General features: G+C 41.7%; 1 protein-coding gene across 5 annotated transcripts in view; it reads left to right on the top strand.

Moving 5' to 3' along the window:
• Positions 1 to 1,582: 1,582 nt before the first annotated feature.
• UBE2E1 (ubiquitin conjugating enzyme E2 E1) overlaps positions 1,583 to 26,405 on the top strand; it is a 50,820-nt gene continuing 25,997 nt past the window's right edge. Inside the window, exons 1-4 of one of the 5 annotated variants that reach the window (XM_067291504.1) lie at positions 1,583 to 1,743; positions 2,390 to 2,474; positions 3,776 to 3,954; positions 6,103 to 6,153. In XM_067291504.1, the coding sequence (XP_067147605.1) occupies positions 3,803 to 3,954; positions 6,103 to 6,153 (203 nt within the window). In that variant the 5' untranslated portion in view covers positions 1,583 to 1,743; positions 2,390 to 2,474; positions 3,776 to 3,802. Of the gene's footprint in view, positions 1,744 to 2,377; positions 2,475 to 2,552; positions 2,622 to 3,775; positions 3,955 to 6,102; positions 6,154 to 26,405 lie in introns of those variants that run through there. The other 4 variants (XM_067291505.1, XM_013941438.2, XM_067291506.1 and 1 more) reach the window with 4 other exon arrangements.

The raw sequence follows: 26,405 nt of genomic DNA, 5'->3' as shown, positions 1-26,405 counted from the left end.
AGCACATGCAGTGTACCAAGGAAATGGAGGGAAGGGTGACAAAAGGAAACATTGTCCCCACACTGGCATCCCTTCCAGGGGCACCTCTAGCCCTAGGATCACCAGATTGCAATGGTGAGAAATCAGTGCTATGACCTGACCCTTGTGGTTAGTTACAAACCTGTGAAGCCCTGCCTCGAGGACAAGGGGCTTGGCATCCCCAGACAGCTGTGCTTTCAGCTGGCCCAGCACCCCTTTTCCTGAGGAAAATCCCCCAAAGTGCCCCCAAAAGAAGCCATTCTGTCTCCGACCCAGGCCAGCCTTTAGGTTTCCATCCCTGTTCAAGCCTGCGGCCTCGCTAAAGCAGCAGGTGCCCCACCACGGCGCCCTCGGGCAGCCCCTGCAGGGAAGCTACGCCGCCCATTTCAACTCTGTGTTACGCCGCGGGGTGAGGGCTGGCTCTCGGGGGGGGGGGGCGCTGAGCGCAGCGCCCAGGCGAGGCAGCTTGCGTTGGGGGCTCCAACAGGCCAGGCGGGAGCCCCCCGGGGCGCCCAACCGTCGCCCCCCGCCAACCGCCGCCAACCGCCGCCGCCCGCTGGGGCCATCTTGGCGCGAGGGGCAAGGCGCAGCGCCTCCCTCCTGGCGGGGCCCGGGGCTGGGGAGCGCAGCGCTGTGCCCGGGCCGGGCAGCACCGTGTCACCCGCCGGGGTCATGTGGTGAAAGCCCGAGACAGGAAGCCTGGGTTTTCAAAAGCAGTCAGCGCCCGGCGCCCTCCCCCGCCTCCCTCCCCCGCGAGGTGGCTCTAGGCAGAGGTGTCCCTCGCCCCGTGCCCCGCGGGGGGCCGCCGTGTCCCTCCGTCCCCTGCCGCTCCTACAGGCTACGGTTATATAATTTAACCCCTCCGACTCCTAAGGCGTCATGTCGTAATGTCACTGGCCGGGCTTTGTCGAAATTACTGCTCATTTAAGCCTGCAGATCACTGCGAGGTCCTCAAACAGAAGGAACGATGAAAAATGCGAAGTCCTATTCATTATTATGATGCACGGTGGTGATAGTTCATTATATTTTCGGCCACTAAAGATATCAAGTAATTCGATATGTGATCTCTTGATATGCTGTGGAAACTGACGGCACTGAGCCAAATTTATCCCCAGTAAAGTCAATAGGAATGCTCATTCCTATTGTCCCTTCAGGAATAGGTCCAGCACTTCAATTAAGAGCTATGGCAACCTACAAGGACTACAGGGAGAGGTGACCGAGTGTACTGTTCTTCTGAACATGTGGTAGGTATGGTGGGTCACTCTTGCCAAATTTTTTTTTTTTTTTCTTTCTGCTTGGTGGGCAGAGAGTGTGCGAGCGACAGCAAAGATTTGGGGGAGAAGAGTAAAAAGCCTCGAAAATCCAGTACAATAGCACTCCAGTCCACTGAATGCAGCGCCTGTCATACAAACGGGCTCCCAATCAGTGGACTTAAAAAAAAAATTCCCTAATACTTTTACCTTGGGAAAACCGGAGCAGCTTTTCCTTTCTGCGGCTGCCAAGCCCCGAGCCCAGGATTTTGTTTTCTCTCCCAGCACGCGTTGATGACATCACGAAGTGCCCCTTCTTTGTGTGTCAGTGATGTCACCAAGTGCAGTGTGGGGGACAATGGAATCCTGAACTCCGGGCCAAGGCAAGCGGGAAGCGGCTGCTCCCGCTGTTGATCCGGGGCTGATCCAGGAGAAGGAAGGCAAGAAAACAGCTGCTGCTTTAGGGCTGGAACAGGTGAGAGACGGGAAAGCTGCTGGGGGATCCTTTTGGGCTCGCTTGCCGTGGGGGGTTTGGGCTAGGCTTTTTTTTTTTTATTGCTTTCCAACTGAGACAGGTGAGAAGTTGCTGCTGCTGGAAGGACAAAGCAGGTGAGGAAAGGGAGAAGCTTTGGGGCTGAAACAGTTGTAAGAATAAGGGGAAACCAAACAGCTCCCCCCCCCAACCCTAATAATCGCCTCTCAGCCTTAAAAAAGCAGCACCAGGAGCGTGTCCCCTCTCCCCGCCACCTGCCTCGGGCTCGTCCCTTTGGGGCTTTCGCCCCGAAGCAGAAACCGGAGCCGGGGGGGGGGTATTCCTCACCCCCCCTCACCCCTTCGCAGATTACTTCCCAGAGGGTCTCCATTAAAAACTCACGTCCCCCTCCGCTTGCCCCTTTCTTCCTTCCTTCCTTCCCGGCGGGGAGGGACGGGGACGGGGGATTGCGGCTGCTGGCCCTCTGCAGCCCCGGAGTCGGGGCCCCAGCGCCGCTCGGCCCCCCCGGCCCTGCTCGGTCCCAGGCCGCGGCGGATCGCGCCCCCCCGCCGCCCCCGAGCCCCCGCTCGGTGTTGGGGGGGGAAAGCAGCTAGGGAAGCCATTGCCTGTTTAATAGTTGCTGTTGCAGCACTTCCGCTTCTCTCCCAGCGAGAGAGACACGAGTGGCCAGGCCCAGCCGCACCGAGGAGGAGCAGCCAGACACAAAGGGAGAGGTAGGGGGACGGGGGACCCCCCGCTGCCCTTCCCGCCGCCCCGGCCGGCCCCTGGGGGCAGGGGCGAGGGGCAGGGCCGGCGCTGGCCCGGCGATGGGCAGCGAGGCGGCGGAGCGGCGGGCAGAGGGATCCTGCCCGGGCTGTCAGGTACCGCTGCCCCCCCGGCCCCGGCGCTGCCCGGCCCTGCGGGGCCCGCGGGAGGGGGCAGCGCGGCCGCAGTCTCCCGCCCCGGCTCCCCCCCGCGGGGGGCGGCCGGCGGCGGCAGCCCGGGGCCCGGCGCCCCGGCAGGGAAGCGGCCGTGTGTCGGGCCCCCCCTCCCGGCCCGGGGTGCCCTGGCCGCGGATCCCCCCCGCCGCCGCCGCCCGCGCACGCTCCCTGCCCCCCTCCCCGGCGACTTGGTGCCCCTGTCGGATAGGGACCTGCCCTTTGCCGCCCGCCGTGCTCGCCCTCCTTTCCTATCCCCCCGGGGGCACCGAGCTGCCCTCCACACCCGGCTGTCCGCCCCGCTGCTGCCTTCTCTGCCCCCTGCCTCCCCCGGGCCTCCCCAGGCCCTCAGCTCTCACCCCTTGTAGGCCCTGGCCCTTCTCGTCTCTCCCCCCCACCCCCAACACAGACCCTCCGCTCCCTTCCCTGTTTCCTGACGGGCCCCCTGTGCCGTGGGCCTTAGTGGGTCTCCTCAGCATACCCCAGCCCCTATTTAGCTGTTCCCTTTTATTCCTCCCAGCCTTCCCCCCTCTCCCGACACACGCTCCCAACTCTGGATCCAGCAGGCATGGGTTTCTTCCCCTACAGGTTACAGATCCTCCTTCGGGGTCTCCCCCTGTAGCTAGTGATGCCCCACTTCCATTTTAGTGCTGGCAGTGGTGGTCCTCTTATCCCTTCCTCCCTCCCCCACATGCTTCCAGGGAACTCAAGAGACCGAAGCTGCTCTGTTTTTATTTCCTACACCCCTAGGCTGGATAGTGGTGGGTGGTGATGGCTCCTCTTGTGTATGCAGTTTGGAGGAAGATTAGAAGGAATTGCTTTGAGCTTCCTTGATCCTTGCAGTCCAGTCCCTCTCCTCTCATTCCTCACTTGCTTTCTGAGAAGAAGCTTTAAAAGTCCCTTCCTCCTCAGTGTAACTAGTGCAGGGGAGCCAACTGCTCCTCCTGCTCCAACTGTAGGGCCTGAAGAGGAGAGGGAGACATGAGGACCTTTTAGAAGGAGCATGACCCAGACACAGAGCAAGATTGTCAGCTGCCTTTCTCTGTGTGTTTGTGTTCACTGTTTGTTCCCCACACCCTATGGTGTCTCCTCTCCAGGTTGGGGTGTGTGGTGGGGGGGTCGCTATGTCGGATGACGATTCGAGGGCCAGCACCAGCTCCTCCTCATCTTCATCCTCCAACCAACAGACAGAGAAAGAGGCAAGCACACCTAAGAAGAAGGAGAGCAAAGTCAGCATGAGTAAAAACTCTAAGCTGCTATCTACCAGTGCCAAGAGGTGAGGCTGCAGTTAGTTTTTTTTACTGCTTCACTGTATCTTTTCTCCTTCCTCATTTTCTTTTGCTCCTTTTTCCTGCTGCTCCCTTGTTGTTCCCATTCCTCATCTCTAGCACTTGTGTTCAACCTTTCCACACAAAGCTGCCATCGTCTCACTTTTTTCAGCATCTCTGTGCAGTAAGGAGTGTCTGCCCGACATTACTGCTCTATGATCTCTCTTCCTGCTTCTTCCTCCATTCCACCCCAAATATTTTTCTTTCTTTTTCTCCAGACTTTTTCTGTCCCCCAATTATTTCTGCTGTCTTTTCCATTTTCCTTATTAGCATCAGATATAGGGATGTTTCAGGAATGGCGTGTGGGAGCTTAATTCCTTTTCTACTAGTGGAAGCTGAGTGGTCTTGAGTAACATTTAATTTCTATATCAGTTTCCCCCTCTGTAGAAAGGGGTTGATATATAATGGCTTTTTACTTACAGGACTACTTTGAGGGTTAATTAACATCTGTGAAGAATTTTGAGTTCTCTTAATGAAAGAAAGCATATATGAGCACAAGTGGTGTAGTATAGTGCCAAATCTTTTCCACCAAATACATTACTGTTTTCCTGTCTGCTCAACACTTACTTTAAATTTTTTCTGTATAGCTGTACATTGACTAGAGTAAATAATCCACAGCAGGTCCACTTGTGGACATTCTATTCTAAAATACTTTTTTCTTAAAAGGCACAGTGGGTTTTTTGAGGGGAAAAAAAAATACTTTCTTTCCAAAATAATGTCTGTATCGGGGGGAGATGTCTGCATAGAACGGTAGTAATTCCAGCTACATCAGTCAGTTCTCTTCACCTGGACAGACTCTTGGAGTCGTTCAGTTAAAACATCATTACCCTTTTTCATTTACTCTGTTTCACCTAAATTTAGCACCATCCTGCTCCAGAAAGCTAAGCTGGTAAATAAAGTTCTTAACCAAACTTTCAGTACTTCAATAAGAATAACAGTCCATCTCACTGAAAAGCTTTGTCAAACGTCACAGAAAGGTTATATCTGTAGATGTCAAAAGTGGCTGGGGTTTTATGCAAATGCTCTGCCATTGCAACTAAGAGTTTGCTGTGGTTTTGTAGAATTTAGGCAGTTTGGTTATTCCAGATCTCCACTCAGCACGTTTCCTTGGGAGACTTGTATAGATAGTGGCAAGTGATGTTTACGTGTGGTTCTCTTAGCTATTTTGAAAATAAGATAGTTTTAAAAGCCTGCTGATTGTGAAGTGCCTAATACAGAAAGACGGTGGTTCTTGTTGCATGTGGCAAGTAGAAGAGAGGCAGAAGATGCTGGTTGAGTTTAAAGGGGAAGGGAGCCAGACTCAGTGCTGGGTGGGGAAATTTGGAGGGGAAGCCTGAGTGACAGTAATGGGACTCCAGGGAAGGGGATGATAGCTGGTTGGGCGTTCTGTGGCAAGAGCAGTGTGGTGCTATGTAAGCCCAGAATAGTCTGGTGAGGGAGGGCAGGGTGTTGTCTGAACGTGGTGAAGAGAGGAGTGGCTGAAGTCCTGAGGGAAGGGACATGGTTGTTGTTTGGTGTTTTGGGGGTGAGGAAAAGGGAGAATTGAAGGGCAGGAATATGTGGCAGCCTTGGAAATATGCAGATTTTCACCTTCTTTTAAGTGTCCTTGGGAATAGCTCAGTTATTCACTCCCCTGGGGCTGGTGTTTTTTCTCAGGATGGTGATGGAGAGGGGGGAAGCCAATTTGGCAGTGAATGTTTCTCTCAATTCCAGCAAGACAAAATTCCTTCTCAGACTGCACTTTCGTCCTAGCGCCCTGTGCATCACATTTGCAGAGGATGTCCCTCATTTACAGGCAGGTTGGCAAGAGTAAAGAGGACAGTCTTTTCCACTGTACCTGTGTGGCTGGCATCTTTATGGGAGTGTACAGCAGTGCACCTGTCTGGGTTCAGTGCACAGTGCCTGTCTGCTTTTCTGACTGTAATAGGGTGCCTGTCCTGTTCAGTGTGTTTGGACTGGTGGGAGGCTACAACTGAGCGCTCTTCTATTATGCAGTGTTGCAAACTCATGGTGACAGTATGTGTGTAAGGAGTACGCGTTAACTGCGATCCCACACAGTGACTTACCTTTGTTCTTTCTTGCTTTTGTTGCCACAGGATTCAGAAGGAATTGGCTGACATCACCTTAGATCCACCTCCCAACTGCAGGTTTGTATTGATTCCTCCCCTGGGGAGGGCGGGGGAAGGTGAGGGGCTAATGTGTGTTTCGTGTTAGTTGTTATTGTCCGCAGAGGTTCTGGATAGAGCAGAGGAATGACTGTTTAGATGGCTTAAAGTACTTTTGTGAATGCTTGGATGATGTTAGTTTCCAAGGGGTTGGCGGCGGGGGGGGGGGAGGAAAGGACTGCAGAGATGTTATGTGTTTTGATACGAGTTTTCTGGGTGTTTTTTATTTTGTTTTTTAATAATAGCATTTGAATCTGTCATACTGCTTGTGTGTATGTTTCTGAAACTGTCCTGTAAAGAAGAGTGTGAAAACTTGCTCTTGGTTTGTTTTTTCTGGTTTATAAATCTAATGCTTGACTGCTTGCACTAATCTTATATAAATAAGACTCCTGCCAAAGAAGCAGAAAACAGTAAAAAGCTATGAGCTTTCTAGCTCAGAGAGTTCTGTTCTAAACAGTAACTTACAGTGGAAGAGAAGTGTGAGTTCATCACTCAGCAGGTGCCCTACAGAAGCACATGTTAGCTGATGAAGCAGAGATACTCTGTTGCCTTTTATGGAGACTCTTGTTTTTAAGTATGTTTTAGAAACTTGTACCTTTTGTTTAAAGCATCTGGCAGGTTGATTTGGTTCATTGCCTGGTGGCCCAAGCCTCTTTGTATTTGGGGAGAAGACAGTAGTTGTGTAAAATCTTCGTTTGTGCCTGTTCATTCAAGAAGGTTGCTTTCAATCTAGTCTGTGTTCACTGTAGCTGCCAAAGCATGACTCCGTTCCTGTCTTCTTGCTGTGGCTGGACTAGGTTTGAGGCCTTTTGATGTTGGTAGCAGCAACAATCAAAAGAAAATGCTGTTTATAAATACCTAAGTCAATCTTTTTAGTATTGAGTTGTCACCCACAAATGCACATAAACCTTTTTACTGAAGCTTTTTGCTGCTGGTAGTCTGCAGGGAAACATTGGCATGAGTTAGCCTAACAGGTCCAGAGCCACACTTTCAGGACCAATCTGAAGGATCAAAATTAATGAAACTAGGAATGGGATGAGGCATGTGAGTATAATAGAAGTCTAGGCTGAAAAAGACATTCTCACTTAAGTAGACTCATTAAAAAACTCACTGGCCCTTCAACAAATGCTATGATCTTTTGACAGTGTTACCAGTGGGTGATGCTTAGGGGAAAGGAGAGTGGCTTAGGGTATGATAAGCTTTTTTGATTTATTTATATAGTGAATCAATGTCATAGAAGTATTTTCTAGGATGTGTTTTAAGTATTCATCTAAATGAATTACAATGCTTTAGTAACTGGCTAGGCAAAAATGTGTTTTTTTTTTTTTATATATAATACTAAGATTTTGTGCTGTTTGGAAGATAACTAATGAGCTCTGAAACCTTCAATTATGCCAATATTATTTTAGTGACAGTAGTGACTACCCTTGTATCACTGGAGCTTCCAGCTTTTGGGTTGGAAACGTTTGTCCTGTCTGCATCCTGACTCTGATCAGGATGAAGTCCAGATGCTCTCCCCTCCTCCTCCCACCATACCCTGATTTTCATTGGAAAAAAAAACAGAAACATGGATCAGAAAGGAAGTGCGACTTGTAGTTACCCCAGTCTGGATGATCAAGGGGCTAGGATTGCATTTTGAACTTAGATCTGTCAAATGTTGTGGTAGTGTGTAAGTATGTCAGATCGCAGGTTTCATCTGAAAGTTTGTGTAAATAATATTGGAACCCTAATTTGTCCTTGTCTGAATTGGCATCACTCATGGGTAAAAATGAGCTAGCAGACTACCTGTCAAAATATGGTTGTGATTTTTTTATTACATAGACCACTGAAGATAATGCACTGCAAGGCACACACAATAACTTTGTGTTGTTTCAGCCTTTATAGATAGTTCTAATGGTAAAAATTAGTTCATAGTACAAGTAGTGACCATTAATCTCTGCCCATAATGTAACTGCAGGTATTCCGCATTCCTTCCAACCTTCAAATGAATGACATTGAAGGTTGGCAAGTCTTAAAAAAAAATACTGTGAAACTGGCATAGTTCTTACTGTCTGTTGATATGTTGATAAGTAGGAAGAAAAGGACAGAGGGTTTTTTTTTTTTTCTTGGTGTGTGTGTGATCAAAGGGGTTTTTGGTCTTGCTTATCTTGGGGTGGAAGTCATCTTACTTTATTAAAATTAGTGGTGAGAGTGAAGGAGAACAGCTCTGCTTATGGCTAGCCAGATTCAAATTGCACAGGGGAGCACAGGGAGTTTACCTCTGTAGCAGCTGGTTTGTAAAAGGGTAGGCAGGTGCTGATCGCCACAACAGTGAGATGAGTTTCAGCTATCACAGTTACGGAGAAAGTTCACCTCTTGTAGAAGAAATAGAAATAGTCAATTTGTGAGTGTGAGGAGATTAAGCATTTGAGAGACTCTAGTTGCTGCATGTTGTTTAAAGTTGCCAAAACTTGTTCTGGGAAAACCTGCTAGCAGTGTCACTGCTTTCCTTTATTCCCCCCCCCCCATATGAACATTATTAACATGCTGTGAATGAGGTATTAAAAACATAGTTTCAGAACTTAGTTTCAATTTCCTTCTTTGGTGCTTTGATTATCCTCACCTTTCTTCTGACCTCAAGCCCCCCATCTCTGCTGTCTTTGTGCCTTTTGTCCTGCACCTCTGCACATTTTTTCAGGTGTTACTGTGGGAAGCAGAGGGGGGATTCCTTTCTTTTTAGAGGAACCTCACCCTCTCCTGCAAGACTTATCTCAGAACTCACATATTCAGGTAGCTATATAAGACACAAGGTAACATCTGTTCTGCTATCAACTTTAGGGGACCAAAAGTCTCAAAGCCACTTTTGAAAATGGAATAGGATCCTGCATTACTTAAGTGCCTCTGAAACTGTATCTTAACAAAAAAGAATCTGTGTTATTTTGGAAATGTAGGACTCCCCTCCCCTTCCCCCACCACTGGATGCTTGGTCTTATACCCCTCACTGCCATTCTTTTATTTTCCCATGTTGTTTTATCCAATGCCCTGGGTTTGATAGCAATTCAAAGTTGGTCATGCTTTAATTTTTGGCCTCACTGCAAAGTGCTGCTCTTCTTCCACTCTTACTGCAGTAATGGGAGTTCAAGGTATTTAACACACTCAGAGCAACTGAGCATGTTGAAAGAAAAAGCTTTAGGTTCTAAATGATTTTTAGTAAGAACCGTTTTATATTTCTTCTTGTAAAACATCACATATAAGATGCAATTGCAAATAATGAAAACCATTTGATATTTAAAATAACTTAAAAACAAATGAGTTTCATTTTTATTTTTGTAGCTTGCAATGACCATATTTTCATGTGTGTATCCCACAGATCATCTGTTTAAGAAAAACAACCAAAAAAAACCCCAAACCCAAAATACACTCAACACCCTGTGATTGAGCCACTGTGTGGGTTTTACACATATGTGGGTAATATGAGGGAAAGTTTATCCCAGAATTTCCTCTCCCCTCAGTAGTTTCCTTGCTTCTGGTTTTCCATAGCTTGCTTCTGTCCCCCAAATGCTCACCTGGCCCTGGCCTCTCATGGACTGCTTCATCATCTCCTGTAATCCCTTTGCTCGTAATGTTTCCCTCCCTAGATTGTGATTCTAATTCTATGCAGGATAGTACAATTTATACAGAGACAGAGGTTATCTGCGTGGAAATACAGTGTATGTTTGGCCTTCCTTTAAAGAAATAGATTTTGGACTTGAAGACTTTTTCTAAACAGTATATATTTAATACATTTCACAAATTTGTGGGTTCCTGAGGGAGACAGTGCTGTCCTGGTAAATGTCCCAGTGTAGCATATGTGTAGCATTTTGTTAATTTTGAATGGTTCTTACTTCTCTTCATTTTTTTTTCAGTAGGCTAGCATTTTAGACATCTTTAATTTTCTGTTGTCTGCAGGATGATTTGTTTCTGATATTGATGTTGTTATGAAAGTTAAATGTGGCTTTCAAATTCAAAAGGTGGTTAGTGGTTAATATGAACTGGAGAATAACTGTGTAGATCTGAAGTATTTCAAATCTCTTAAGATGGTACCTGATGATTTCTCTTCCTATTTTGTATTATAACAGAAAGTCGTAATTTTTGAGTTATAATTTAAATAAGATATCTGGAGACTTTGGACTTTTGGTTTCTGTAGGTGTTTGTGATAGCATATATCATGTCTTTGCACTGGGTCTTGGAAGTCTGCATCCACGACTGTCTGCAGATGCTACATTTGTAGATAACACTTGTGAATCTTGTGCCAAAGCTTTGGTTCTGTCACGATGGCCAGGTTTTCAGAGCTTTGGTAGGAGTTGATTAAAGCTTTAAGTACCATTTATACTCTTTATGTCATTTATTTGACCTCCATATCTGCGCATCTCCTGTTCGTAAGCCTGCTAATTACTATGAGGTTGTGAAATAAATGATTTCTGTGTGCTGCAACTACCCATCTGTAAAATGGGGAAAAACAAGTGACTTGTCCAAGGTCACACAGGAAGTCTGTGGCAAAGTGGAAAAATGAATGTAAATCTCCTTTTTGCAGGCTGCCTTGAGCTTAGCTGTTCTGCTGCAACTGTGTGCATCGGTCGTGTTAGGAGCAGGGCTTTGAGTTTATGCTTTATTGGGTGTCTGGTATTGACTGTATGTAAGCATGGTAATTTAATGTTATTTTTCCCATCTGTGTAGAGGGACCAAAATGGATATTAACTAGAATTAATGTTTTTTAATCTTTCTTACCCAAACTGAAACAAGTTTGTCTCCACATGGCTCATTTAAGGCCATATAGGCAAGACCAGCTGTTACTTAAAAATAATTTTCAAACCTTTACGGAAAGAGACATTTGCCTGCAAGGCTTACAATCGCTTCAGAGTGAAATGCTATCACAAATTCATTATTTAAATAATAATAAAATACAGTTGTGTTTCCTGGCTCCTTCAGCCCAGTTTTTGTAAATTCACAGAATAAAGACCAGATCTCCCTAAGGGTCTTGCGAAAGTTAGCTGTCAGCACTTAATAAATATATGTCTCTGTATAGATGGTGGGGAGAAGTGCTCTCCAGTCTAATATGTGGAATATCCAGAGTTTTCAAAACTTTGCAATGTGGAAGTAAGATTTCTTGGCTAGGGAGAAGTCTGCAGAAAATGTGTGGCTCAAAGGCAGTTTTGAACTCAGTGGTTTATTTTTCTAATTAATATATTTCATCTATGTACTGTGAAAGTGTAGCATTTGTTTTGATTACAGTTGTTTTTATGGTGCTTGGAATTTTTTGCAAATGTACTTTCCAAATATCTCCAGCTCTAATAATGCTTTAAGTGCTTTTGCTTTTAAATCTAGAGTATTATCTAAGGATGTACTGTCATCATTAAATTATAGTATCAAATTTTTTTTTATTTTCATGCTTTGAAGACTTTCCTGAACATAGTCATACTCTAGCATAAATTTTCTGGTCTTATATTTTGTAATTAAAAATTTTAATTTCAGTAAGACCGTTTTTCCTTCATGTACACACTCAAATTATTAGATCAAAAATGGCATAAATGCGGGGTTTTATTTCCTTGTTTAGAAAAAAAAAATTGCATGCATTTTTATCTTGTGACTACAATGCAGATCATGTTTAATTTGAATTCTCAGCTTACGAAAGTGGCTTTAGCACTCCTGTTGTTGTTGTTGTTTCTCTGAAATAGGTTTTTTTTCTGTAAGACGTTTCAAACTATAGGATAGGAAAGATTTTCATAATTATTGCTGTGTGTAGTTGAAAAATGTCTTTTGTTGTATAAACTACCAGTGGTTCACCATTCCCTTCCCCCTTTGTTTGGCACATGATCCCTGGAGAAATAACTCTTCCTTTTGAAACAGTGTATTAACTAATTTAGCGATCCTCAGCAGCTGCGTATGGTCTATTTTGCAAACCATAAAAATAATACTATTGATATAGTTGGTGAATTCCAAGTATATGTAGGTTGCAATTCCTGCAGGCGAAGTCCTCTGCTTGATGTCTTCAGACAATAGCTGCATAGGAGCAGCTTCTTTACTGTGGATCGATTAGTTTAATATTACAAGAATTCACATTTCTGAAGACAGTGAACTGTTTTTGTGAATTTCCTTTAAAAATCAGAAACATTTTAATGGCAAGGTTCCTCGGATCCTGTGGCAGTAGCTGGCTCGTTCTGTGGTAGATTTTGTTTGGCGCATCCTGGCTCAGTAATTCCCCAATGAACTACATTCTGTGCTCTTGCATGCCAAATATCACAACGATGAATCTTGAGAGCGGCTGTGAAATTGTATCATGGCTAAGAACAAAGAGGATTGAAATCCCTCCTGTGCGTGCTCTCTTGTATACTACTTAATTTTTATTATTTGACTTTCAGCTTTGTTGCCCTTGGAGGGCACTATGCAGCTGTATTTATTATGCTGCATATATGTTTTATTAGACAGATATTCTAATATTTTGTCTCGGTTATGCAGTCTTTAATTTGGTGTAATTTCAGTTGCCTTCCAGCTTTGCCTGTCTTGATTTTTATACTTGGATGCGTGCATAGCAATGGGTTATGTGTCTGGTTTTGTTTTAAGAAATATTTATGAGACATGCATGGTACTTTATAGACATAAATAGGAAACACTGTATGTGGAGTACACTTTAAGGGCTTGATTCTGCCTTGTCTTTCTATAAGAATACAAAATTTCCACAGAGAACTAGAAAATCTAGGGGACTGATAGTGTGATAGGGGAAGTTTTTGTGTTTTGAGGATTTCCACAAGGGCAGGTTGGTAGGAACAGAGTTTTATGGCTTTTGTAGAAGGGATTGGTCCTGAGGTCAGATAAGATGTAGTCTGATGCCAGATCAAGCGTGGTCCTGCTGGTGAAGGGGATGCTCTGGGGTGGAGACAGAACTCACCTGCACTCATAGAAGTTACGTCAATGGATTAAGGTTATTGACAAGCTTGTGCATAGCAAAACTTCTACAGCCTCTGCCTGTAGTCTTGTGTAATTTTAAGTGGGAGACCCCAGTCTTCCGTATAGCACTCCTTTAAAAGTATTTAATGTACTAAACAAGAAGGACATATGATTTTATGTGAATGGGTTAAGAGATTATTGCACATCTGTATAGACTTGTATACCATATACAAAGTTAAGGGCTAGGCTTTCTCTACCAAAGTAAGTGCTTTAGACTAAGTTAAATTAATGATATTATTTAGTCATTATAGTAGAATCTCACCAATCTGTACATTTATTTGAATGGCTTAAGTTTATACGTATTTTTCCCTCTGAGGCTTAACACTGCAGGTGTAAATACTTGCTTCATTACTTTACAAGATGAACTAGAGAACATGTATTGTCAAGTACTATAAATAAACAAAAACTGTCAAAGTAAACACTGTACATGTGGAATTCAGAGGGGGTTTCTTGATTCCCTTGCCAATTTGCAAATTTCAGCAGCATGCAATTGATCTTCCAAGGCATTTGTGGAAAGTGTAATGGTTACTACAGTGCATTTAATAAATATTTTCTGTGTGTGAGAGACTAATTGACATTACCAGGAGAATATAACACAGATCTGTATTCTTAACTGCATCATCAAACGAGCAGCATTCTTCATTAACCTGGGCTCCCTGGGATGGGAGGTGGGGAAGAAGAGGAGAGCGGGTCAATCAGATTGTAACTTGTATTAGAGGTAGTGTTTGATTCTTCCCCTTCTCCTGCATGATTTCACAACTTAAAATCTAGATCAGGTAAGATTTAGTTGAGCTGTTTTGAAAACTGGGCCCAGGCCAAGTTTTGGCAGTTCATTTGTTTAAGAGAAAATACAAAGTAATTGGATTAAGGAGGCTGTACGATTAATGATGTAGAGTCCTGTTAAATTTCTTTGCTTCTATCTTTCTGTGAAGCAGTGCAGAATTTAAGGCTTGATTCCTCCAAGGTCTTCAACTTTTAGTCAACAGTGAGTGTAAACCAAATCAGGATGCCAGTGGATGTATTTTACATTTTCTTTGTATCAGTATTAAAGATTGTCCAAGAGATTAGAGAACTGCATTTCTGATCTTTCCCTCTGGAGCTGTTGGGCTCACTGGAAGCCTAGACAATCTTGAAATGTTGCAGAGAATTGTAAAGGCAGTAGTAAATGTTACTGGCTAGAATAGAGGTATTCCTGTGGTGGGTGAGCTGCTAGTATTTAATGTTCTTTCTGCTGTGGATTTCTGAGCAATAGATTTTTGCCAATGAAGCTAATTCCAGTGTCTGTTAAGGAGAAACCAGTAGGTTTTTTTTGTTTGTTTGTTTGTTTGTTTTCTTTTCTTTAATGCCTGAGCTCCTGCTGAGAATTGCAAACAGGAGTGAAAAAAACCCCCACAAATGTTAAAAATTAATTCTGAAGCTAAAGGTGGCTTTTCACAATAGATAAGTTGATGGGGGAAGCAGGGGAGAAATCTTTTTGTATGGGCCCAGAAATTCATCAGGGTTTTAGGAGACACCAGAAGAGCTTCAGTGCAGTAATGATCATTACACAAGGAAGCCTGTCAGGATAACTGTCCAAAATGTTTTACCTGCAGACTGACAATCCCCACTTAAATGTTAAAATGCTAATTTAGGTGATCACTGTTATGGATGTGTCATACATTTGAAATTTTCAAGTGGACAACTTCCAGAAAGTTTTAATGTATTATTTGGTATTCTGAACAAGCATAGACTCTGGCTGCTCTGAGAAATGGCCTATAAACAGTAAAGAAATTGCAGTATATTTTAATTAAAGCGGTGCTTAACTGTTGCAGATGGTTTTGAAAGATTGCTAAAATGCACGCAGTTGTAATAACATACAGTTTTAAAGCAGTTATATCAATACTGTAATATACCACAAAAGGTCATTTCATCAGAAATTTCTGATCAATCAAGCTGATTGTTGTAATATCACATTTGCACATTAATTATTTCCTACGTGTCTTGGTAAACTTTTTAAAGGAGATATATTAGATGATGCATGTAAGCATGTATAGCTGGTGTCCTTCTTAACTACCTTTTAAGTTGTTCATCAGCAAGAATTGTCTAGTTTTGTTTTTGATGGTGTGATTTATTTTATTTTATTTTTTTAAATTTGGGAATCACATCATGTTTCATTATGCTCTGTTTTTTGAGAAAACTATTTATGTTACTTACACTTGGGGGCACCATGGGTGAGAGGGAGAAGACAGTATACTTTAAATGGCTATGCCAAATAAAATCTCAAAATACCATGAATCTGACTATAATTCTCCATAAAGCTGTGTTGATACTTTCTCTCCTACTTAAAACTGAACTTCAGCACTACACTATAGTGATCTAGGAACTCGGGCAAGATGATGTATAATAGTTACAAGAATGACGTAGGAAGGCTGTCACTGGGAATGTAACCAGTGTCAGGTCTTCAGTTTATTTTCAGGTGCCATACTGCTTGTCTTTTAGTAGCATCTCTGGATTTAAGCCTCTAGTGAAATTTTAACATTTTCTTTGGAATAACATCTTCCCGATATTTTTCCATCCCCTTACTCACCATATGAGGTTAATCATATTGTTGGTGTTGATAAGACTGTGAGAATGAATGAGTTGGTGAAAAAGTGGAAAGGTGTGCTTTCTAGCTGGAATTTGAGTAGAGACACAAACCACTTTGGGCAGAAGGTCTTGTGTCCTATGGACAGCAATATTGTGCATAGAGATATTAATGGTGAGTGTAGGGGGTGGCACAGAGAGATGGCCCATCAGGATGGCTGAGACAATTTTGCACCAGTTGCAGAAAGAAAGGGTTGTGGCAAAGGTGGAAAGTGGAGGAAGGCTGAATTTTCTCTCAGCTCCAGCAATTTAGCTCCACTTTCTTATTGCCCTCTTTAAGGAGCATAAGAGATGGGACATCCTTCTCTTGCATGGATGGAGAGGGCCATCCATAGGCCAACCTTTTCTTGGGTATGAGTGAGTTTTAAATAACAAGCCAGCATGCAAGCTGCCACAATAGTTTTCACTGCACTGTTGTATTATACACCCACTTGCAAGGCAAAATATTCACATAGCAATAAAGTCAACATGTTTATACAATCTTTTAACTGCTCACAATGCTCTGTAAAACAAGAAGGCACAACCTACTACACCTTTCAGAATACAATGCATGTAACAGGTACCCAACTGTATCTTTGCAGGCCTCCTCGAACTGCTACATGAGCTGCGTGCGGCTCTTGAGCCATGGATTGTCTTCCTATATCTTTAGAAGCGCATGAGTAAGAGCGTGAGCGAGAAAACAACGGTGAGGAGTGGGAAAAGAAAATTAGGGGAGTGATAGCAAGAAAGGAATGGAGTGAGAGAAAGGCCAATGCAGAAATAGAGGGAGGGGGAGGAAGGAAGAGAGGGAAACAGGTAAGCAAGACGAAAAAGGGTAGGAAAGTTCAAAAATCACTTAAAACTCAGTGGATATCAATCAATGTAGACTGGTATTAAAGACAGGAAGCTGCAGACTTAAGTTGTTGAAGGCCCAGTGAACCTCTGTCTCCTAAAGGAACACACCCTCCTTCATTAGCCACTGGAAGAGAAGCGTGACAAGATCTCTTACTCACTAAATCCTGTAGTATTTGAAATAGTATTTGAAAATTCACTGAAACTGCTGGGGGTCACTCTAAAACAGATAAAGTCCTTGTGTACAGGCAGTGGAATTCAGGAATCTGTTGCTGCAGGAGGTTGTGGAGGCAAATAGTATCAGCACATTTGAAAATGGGCTGAACAAATTTATGGGCACCAGATAAACAGATACAAAGAGAGAAATCGGGGATGTACCCTTTATCATCCCTAATCCAGTGGCTCTGGATGCTGTGGGAGTACAAGGGGAATAGACTGGAGATAGTGGCCACAGTCATGTATTCCCTCTAAATAGTATCTGTTCTTGCCACTGTCAGGAACAGGATATTGAATTAGATGACCCAAAAGGGGCCTTTTTACTTTATTAGTGGAGTACCCACCAAATACGCAGTTTCTGCTTTTCTGTCCCCCTTTTCCCTGTTGTCCTTCTTACCCTCACTCTAGTCCACTAACTTTGGTCTCTTTTCTGTTACCTTGTTCCACTCGGTGTTGCTTTTAGACACAAAATGTTCAACTTCTGCCCTTTATGGAAGAGTTCCTGCCTCTTTTCTTCTTAAGTTTTGCTTTTTAAAACAATCCCTCATTTTCTATCACTCAGCCACTTCTCTTTGCCTTTGTGAAGGGTTAACCTACATGCTGAATTGTTGAATTTAGACTGTAAAATTTTCAGGGCAAAGGACTTCTTTTCTTCTTGTCTGTGTTTGCAAAGCAGTATGTAAATTTCCAGCTATGTTTAAATATTCTTTAATAATAAAATAGGCTTAGTCCTTGGGCTTGTAGATGTCTCCCTATCCATGCCACCTCCCCAAAAAATTAAGTTCTGCTTATGTTCTGACATTGCATTTTTTTCTTATCTGATTGAAGTAAATAAGTGAGTTGTTTTATTCAGCAGCTATTGTAGTATCTTGAATATGTGATTTGGTTATTTTCCGGTTTTATGCACATCAAGGTTATCACAGCTGTTACTTTATGATACTACTACATTGTAATAGGATAATGTGTTTTGAGATATATTAGTTTTTTTCTGGATAGTAGCAGAGAAATAATAAAGGTGTCCAACAGCTAATCTCTTTCTTTGCTGTCTTTGTGCTCCCACTTCACCTTCCGCCTCAATAACTAGAAGGACTGTAACTATTTGTTAGAGAAATATTAGTTAAATTGCAGAGCTATTACATGTGCTGAGACATTCCAATTTAAAGTACTTAGTATTCAGTGTGTGTACTTAACTCCTAATGACTATAAATATTCTGTTATATTTGAGCTTTTGCAATATATCAGGTGTGTCTTGTAGATATTTTTTTCCACAGCAATTGCAAATTTAGATGCATGTAGATGGTGCAAGCTGTGACTTCTACATCACTTTACAAGGATATTTGCTTTGCTTTTCATAGTAGATTTTGTTCTTTATGCAGAGATGTAAAGTTATGCTTTTAGATAATTTAGCACTGAGATTGCTCAGGTACATGTTTCATTGCAGTGCTAAATATCACAGAACTAGCTATTTACGACATCTTCAGTATCTAGTACTGGATTTTGTCAGGAAAGATTAAAAAATAGGGATAGGACAGTAGAGCCTTGGGATGGTAATGCTTTGCACTGGAGATGTGATGAACTGGCAAGGTCTAGGCAGGTAGAAGTGGAGTAAAAGGCTGAGGAAAAGTGGGGACATGCCATGATCTCTCTCTTATTGTGGTTGACTGAACAGCTGGATGGGATTTGTTTGTGATCAGTTTGGCTTAAAGAGAGCAAAGGAAGGAGCCCAAATGGGGTGTGGATCTGGGAAGGAGAATTGTGTGGTAGCTTGTGAAGTCTATTCAATTTGCAGCAGTCTTCATTGATTCAGAAAGAACAGAAAAAGAGAAAGGTGCTAAAGCTGATAACTGAACTATTACACACTGGGGAAGACTGGGAATGTGTGGGGTGAAGTCACATATTTACCTTGGAAGTGGAGAACCTAGGGAGAAAAAATGTATTTTGCCAAATCCTTTTTCCCAGTAGCAAACCTGACAGTCTCTTAAGCAGATTCACGGCTCTTTGCATTTCTCTTCCAGGCTATTTCTTCATTGCAATCTAGTGTGTACCAACTCACCAGTGTGATGTAAGCTTTGCAGAAGAGAGCCAGTGTGCCTGTTCTGGCCCGTGGCAGTGGCCCTCTTCTGCAAACCATCACAGGCTTGTGAAGAACAGTGTTAGTGTCTTCCTGCCTTCTTTTCCTGCTGCACAGAACTGGTTCTGGCCCCTTCTCTTTCCTAACACTCGCACCAATCTTTCTGCAGTAAGCCATTACCTTTGTCAAACTCTGCAGCCCGTGTCTGCTGGGAAACTGAAGAGGCAAGGTTCTCCTGTCGACAGAAAGCAAATGGTTATGAGGAATTTAAAAACCGAACAAATAAAATCTATCTTGTTTTATTAATTTACTTGCAAATGAAGTAGCAGTGATCAACTGAACTACTGAATGTGTACATAGATTTTTTGAATTAAGTATTCAGATCATGAATCAGAAGAGCTTGATAAAAGGGAGACAGGAAAAAGTGTTTTTGAAGTGCTTAAATGGTCAATTGGGATAATCCTGAGTGTGAGGAACACATAGGAATTGACATTTGTCATCTTCATTTGCATGGTATTCTTTGGTCATTAGAAAAGTGTATTTTATTACCTTAAAAGGTTTCTAGTCAAGACGATGTATCTAAACTTCACTTTGGGGTCATGAGAACATGTAATGTGTCATAAACAACATGAGATCAAGTGCTAAATTTCTGCCCTTGCTGAAGATAGTGAATGAACTGCTTTCAGAAGCAAGTGTTTGTATTTGTCTATGTTCATGTTATTAGAGTTGAAGGTCACTACAAGAGTTGTGAGTTTTAATGTATAAAATTCATTATTGAACTATTCGAGCACCTTACTGTTTTATATATATCCAGTGGCTTTCTTTCTCTCGACTAGTATATGCAATGACAGTAAGCATTTCTTTCCTTTCCTTTTTTTTTTTTTTCTTCATTTATTAATTAGGCCGAGACAGCTGTATGGAAGATTGCTTCTTGCTTTTGGCTTCTGTAGGAAAGATATTTCTTTTTCTTTTTTTTTTTTTTAAATGTGCTGGGTATTGTATAGGATTGTTTTCTAGTAGGGATTATATAATATGATTATGCAATTATCTTCTCTTCCTAAGGGCCATGTATGTGTTATCTGGTCAGTAGAGAGAAACTCACACTTTTGACCTTTATGTCTCTTTGGACCCATTAGCTCTTGGACATAGTGGTGCTTCTAAAATTGCTTAATTGTTCAAAAGAGATCATTTGTACTTACTCTGTTATTGCTATTTGATGCTGTCTCTCCTCATGCTGCCAAAAACCTACCGTGTATTACATTTTTATTATTATGTAAAGCAGCTGTAAAACCATGTGGTTCTGTAAGTGTATTTGAAATCTTTGCTATTGGCTACTTAATTTTTTGTCTCTGATAACTTTTATAGTTTTGCCGCCACAGGGAGCTAATGAAATGCAAATATATAGACTGTTTGTTTAATAATAGTAATAATACAATGTTCAGATTCATGGTGCTTCCTTTCTGGTATTTATTATCCTGTTGCAAGTGTAAGAAATGCTAGGGCATGCTGTGCTGGTTTTTTTGTGTTTTGTTTGTTTTCTTTTTCCTCCATGCATTAGTTTGACCATTGCAGTCATCTGATTTTAGGAAACTTAAACAGTTGTAGAGCGAACGAGCATGTAGCAAACAAGGAAAGGAAAAAGATGCATGTGCAGAAAGACATTGATCTAGATGAGGGAAGGTCTGTTGAACTCTTGTTAATACTTGTATGCCTGTGGGGAATCAGTCCCATGTGCATCCTGAGCACCCTCGCAGGGATTATGAAAGGTAATTTGTTCTACATGTTCAAGTTCATCTCTTTACAAGTAATACTGAAGAAAACAAAGGGCTTACGTTAGCCTATATTTTTTGGTTCTTTCTGTACCCATTTTAGTCTGTAACAGAACTGCATGTCTCAGGAGTGAGATTATTAAATGCATATATTTATTACGGGTCTGACTTTTGACATTAGCTGTTTACAGTAAGAGCACTCGTTGAGATGATGAGTCTCTTGATCATTCCTAACCCTAGTGGAAAATGTGTTTAAAAACAGCACAACAGCCACTGTGCAGCCTCTGATACTACTTTTCATCCACATTGGTTACAGCTGCTAAAATATTTTTAATAAATAGATTGCCTTAGTTTAAGCTCTTCTGCTTTAATTGGAGCTTGTGTAGCTTAGATCCTTCTTTCCACTCGATTCAGAAAGCTATCTGAACTCCAGTTGCCACTGAGCCAACACTGCATTCCTTCTGTGGTGTGTGTGCTGGGGAGGCATACGTACTTGTTGGGGTCTTCTCTACTTGGATTAAAGGAACAGAACCAAACTGTCAAGACGAAAAGATGCTCAGGAGAGAGAATGCGTATTCGGATTTTGCAAGTAGATGAAGGTGAATGTGTAACAGCAAGGGAAGCGCTGACTGATGCCTTGTTCTATTTCAGTATGTGTTTTGCCATAGGTAAATTGTTGAAGAAGGATGAGAGTGCAATATAGATGCCAGACTTCAACTTTGAAATAGGTGAAGTAGAGTTTCAGTTAGATTTTATTTTGCCCACTAGTTCATTGTATTTTCCAGGGTAGTTAGAAGGAATTATTAATAACTTGCAAATTTTAAAATCTCTAGATATCATCTGTACAAGAGCTCTAAGGCAGCAGTGTTACATCTGATCTGTTTTCTGTTCATGGTATGTTCAGAGTGTGCACATATGTGCACACGCCCCTTTTGAATTCATTTATCAGAGGGCAGTTGTATTTCTGAGAAAGTAAAGTTTTCTGCTTACTTTTCCCATCATTGCTTTCTCCAAAATGCACAAAAACAGCTGTAATGGAAAAGAATTGTAAGATCAACTTTTCTTTTCTTTAGCATTTAACTTGACTTGCTGAAGTGAACAGAATACATGTTTTCCTAAATTCTAAACATTGCATCACCCAGGAGAAGCACACGTGGGAAAGTCCCTTAGGTGCAGGCAAAACAGACTCCCAGGGATAATGTTGAGTTGCCACAGTTAATCCCAGAAGTATAAACGATAAGGCCAAATGTTGTCATGACTGAGAGCAAGAACTGTTAGCTTTGATTGGTGCTGCAATATTGTATATTCTGTCATCATTTTGTAGCAAAAATAGGTTGCTAAAGTAGTAATATAATTCTAGATCTGCCATCATGGAAGACCAGATAAAAGCATGTGTGTTCTGAACAAATACTTAAGCAAGGGGGCTGAAGCAGGCTAATTCTCTCATATCAGTCCTGGATGGCCTTTCTGCTTTCTTAGTCTTGTGACTGTAGCAGTAGCTGTTCATTTTAACTGTCACTGAGTCGAGTTACTACACCTATGGAGACATACCAATTTTGTGCATGTGTGCCCATATGCGTGTACATATAGACGCATGCATATTTAAACATATTTTTTATATGAAATAAAGTGCATGTATGATCAGGATGGGACATAATTGTACCTTGTCACCCAAGTTTGTTTAAAGATGTATGTCTTTTTTAGAAAACTCGGTCCGAATGTCATCACACTTGATTAAGGCACCTCTTTTTGTCTTTCACTCACCTGGGTTTCCTTTTTCAAACAGATCCTTCTGTCAGCAAGTAAGAACAAATTGTGCTCTTGTGCCCTTGGCAACTACCAATAATAGCAGACTGGTGGCTTTCCCACAGTCCTTGCAGAGTTTTAACTTGGAAAAATGAACTTCTTAACGATGTAAAAGCATACTTGGTTTTATGAATTCTTTCATTGTCAAAATATACCTTAAAAAAAATCTGGTCCACATGATTAGTATTGTCAACAACAGTTTTTCTGTTCCAGAAATTTGTTTTCAAGTCCTGAAACCTGTTCTCATATAACTAATGCCTTTTCTAAATGCATATTAATAATGCGGGTGTAAAGATCAAGGATCTCACTTTCTCCCCGGGGGGGGTTAGCCCGCCACAGTTTTGTTTCCTGAAGGAAAAAGTAGACTTCAGGGGGAAAAAAACAGCACTGCATCCATGATTTTGCAGAATGAAGCATTGTGATGTAAACATTTTCCTCAAGTCCAAGCTTCATTTCTCTAAACATAAAAAGAACCAAATTATTCAAAATGAAGAGGTTGTAGTCCTCATTTAAGCAGTTTAATATTAAAGCACTGTGATCTCAGTCTTCTCAAATCCATTGGTTTTATATTTTTTTCTTCTGAATTACTGCCTTCTCACTATGATTTTCAGTACCTGGCCTGTGAGGAAGTTTCAGCCAAACTAACGCAAATGTGCATAGAGCATGCTCGAATGCTACTTGGCGGGTGGGTTAGACTTCCTACAGAAACTGCCAGACTTCTTAAGTCAACTTTTTCTGTGTTCTGTGATTTTACTTGGACAATTTGATGCTGTTTTGGACACAGCTAACTGCAGCAGCATATCTGCCATTGGAAGGCGAAGGAAGTTAGAATTGTGCTTGGTCAGCCACGCTGCAGGCTCTGATCTAGTATTGAATCTGAGAGTAACCTTTGTATTTAGGTTCCAGTCCTATAGCTTAGGTAATGGAAAAGCTCTGCAGTGTCTCTGAATTGTCCTTCTTTTTTATCCTTCAATAACTTAATCAAGCAGGGTTTCCACTGAAACTGCAACACCAGTCATCCGTTTGTAACCCTATCAAGTCCCTCTGAAACCTCCTTCAATTGCTTTTGTAAATTCAGTGCCTCTTTGTAGAGATCCCTATTTTATGAAATGTTTTGGTTGAAGTCATGTTTGTGCTTGGTGCAGCTTTCACCCTGGTAATAGCAGTTATATGCAAATACAGATGTACGCCCTTCCTGCAAGTTCCCTGAAATGTCATTGTAAAGTCGTGGCATCAATTCCTTTTAAACCACTCAACCATGATGCTGGTGATGGCTTCTAAGAACTTGCTTATGCTCACAAAATGAGTTGGAACCATTGACTGCTACTGCTTCTACAATGAGGTTTAAAATAGCACACTGAACATTGGTGATATCAGAGGTTAGGGTGACATTACCTGATAGGGTGTCTTCTTTTTTTTTTTTTTAATGCTGATTCAGGAAGGGGTGGGAAGGATTATTACCCCTCTCCCTTGCTAGCATCTTCAGCCACACAGATGCTATATTTCATTTGGTTGGAGGGTTTGTTTACTTATTTATTTTTCAAATATAGGTTTACTAGTGTTGAATAGAGGACCATTTTTAATGCTCTCAGTAGTTGTTTTCTCATGTTTCCTCATAAGCAGCTTGCTCTGAGTTCATAAAGTTTAGGCTTTTTAGTTCCTTTATTAGTTCCTCTTTCTCGGATTCTACTAGTAGACAGGAAAGTTTACTCTGTCTGGAAGAACATAGCCAGGGTGAAATACTTCAGTTATTTAGTTAACTGTTTGCTTCATGCTGCATTGAATACTACTGTAAAAGAAAATAAATTGGAAACATTTGTTTTCCTTTTTCTCATAACATAAGAACAAAGAAATATTCTATTGAAATTAAAGGTGGCAAATACAAGAGTAATAAAAGGAATGTATTATATGTGTCTTTCACACATATAATTAGACTGCAGAACTTACTGTCACAAGAAAATGAGGCCAAGAACATAACAGAATTTGAAACAGAATTGGGCAGGCATTTGGATGTTGTGAATATTCAAAGTAATTCTTATTAATTACGGTGATTTGGGAGAAATATTAAACCTAGGCTCCTAAACTTGAGCAAGTTTATCTTGAGATATCCTAACAGAAGAGCAGATTTTGGGTGTTCCCTCAAATTAAGCTTGCATACAAACTAAAATGTGCTTGAATTCTGAACCTTGAATGGAAATCTCCCTTCCTTTTAATCCCAGCTTGCACACATGCAAACATTTTCTCCTTGCCTTCCTCTAAATATACATATATGCACCTGTTTTGTGTCTCTTTGGGGCTGGATATCCTCCTTAAATATTATCTTTGGCCTTTTCCTAGTAATGTTATCATCTCATCCCAGAAATGACCATTATGCACCATGTCTGATCAGGTTGCACAGAAATGCCTGTGGAAATGACCTCTGAAGTGAGAAATAGAATCCTAAAACTTATGAGTGATCAACACCTACATAGAGCAAGAGCTGCAAAGTTGATTAAACTTAAGCACACTGTAATGAGTGAAATCACTATATTTCTGAAAAGGAAATGCTGAAGGTAGCAGGCTCTTTACCATGTCTTGGCTTTTTAATAAGTGGCACTTTAAATTATGGAATTAATTCCACAGAGTGGAAGAATATAAGGAGAGAAGTAATATATATGTTAAAAGGTTTGACTACTGTAGCTGACATTTATGCCTGCAAATCTCAGCAGGGCTTTAAGCCATACAGTCCCTACACAGGAAGTGGGGCAGTATTTTTTTGATATGCTGAAGGTCTTTATTATCTGTAATATCAGGAAAAAAAAAAAAGTACTTGAACAAAAATATAATAGGAAAAACAATTAGAAATCCCTGGGCACTAGCCAAAATATTCACTGTCTTCAGCTTCTCTTATTGGGAGTATCGGAAAGGACATTTGAATAAATCATTTGGTTTTAAAAGAAATAACCTTAACACGTCTCCTGTAGAAGAGTTCAGTTCTCTTTGCAGAACTGTATAAATTCCTACGTAAGGTTCTACTGCTCTGTTATTACCCCAAAGCTATGGTCAGGTAGCGTTTAGAAGCAGAGTGTCAGAAGCAGAGTTTGTTGCTTATTTATAATATGGTCAGCTGCAGCATCAATTGATCACAAATGCTTATTCTTCCATAAAGAATACAATATTTTATCTTTTTAGAGAATGCAGAAGGAACAAGGACACTTTTAAAAGTGTTCTTTGCTGATAGTGAGAATGGGGGAATGACATAATTACTAACTGGGCTAAGTGTGATGAAATAACCCCCCAGCCAAGTGCTTTGCAGCAATCTGGCTCTTGCAGTCGCTGTTATTTCTTCTGGGTTCCCAAAAGAGATCTGTGTGTCCCTCATTGCACATGAAACTGTCGTTTTGCTGAATTTGATGGGAGTTTTGCCATTGACTTCAACAGGCTGAGGATTTTGCCTAGCTCAGGTTGATATGGAACTACTGGCTTCTAAAAACAAAACAAACTAACAAAACTCTTTACAAATGACTTTGCTGACAAGATGCATCTTTAACAAAGTATGGTCTGCTTTAAACTTTTTATTTTGAATCTATGGAAGAAACTTATTCTTTACTGGCCTAGTGCTCATATAGGACATACCTATGGTGATAAGCGTTCCCATTTTGAACAAGGAAGGGCAATAAGTATTTCGAGTATGTGAATGGGAATTAGGCTCAATACAGATACATAAAAAGTAAAGCCTTGTCTGCAAAATTTTGTGTAATGCTGCCCACTTTATCTCGAAAAGAATATTGCAGAAGTAGTTGGATTTTGGAGAGGACAGATGGGAATGATAAACCCTGGAAGAGTTCTCATGTGAAGATACAGGGATTGTTTACTTCAGAAAATAGATAGAATATTTCTCTTCCTTATTTTTATTCTCTAGAGAAAATAGATGGGAAACTTATTTTCTTCTGTTTTATAATAAAAGAACAAAGGCA

The sequence above is a fragment of the Apteryx mantelli genome, chromosome 2 (assembly GCF_036417845.1).
Source record: "Apteryx mantelli isolate bAptMan1 chromosome 2, bAptMan1.hap1, whole genome shotgun sequence".
Classification (NCBI taxonomy): Eukaryota; Metazoa; Chordata; class Aves; order Apterygiformes; family Apterygidae; genus Apteryx; species Apteryx mantelli.
Note: the sequence above shows the minus strand (reverse complement) of the source record. Positions and strands in the feature narration are given on the sequence as shown.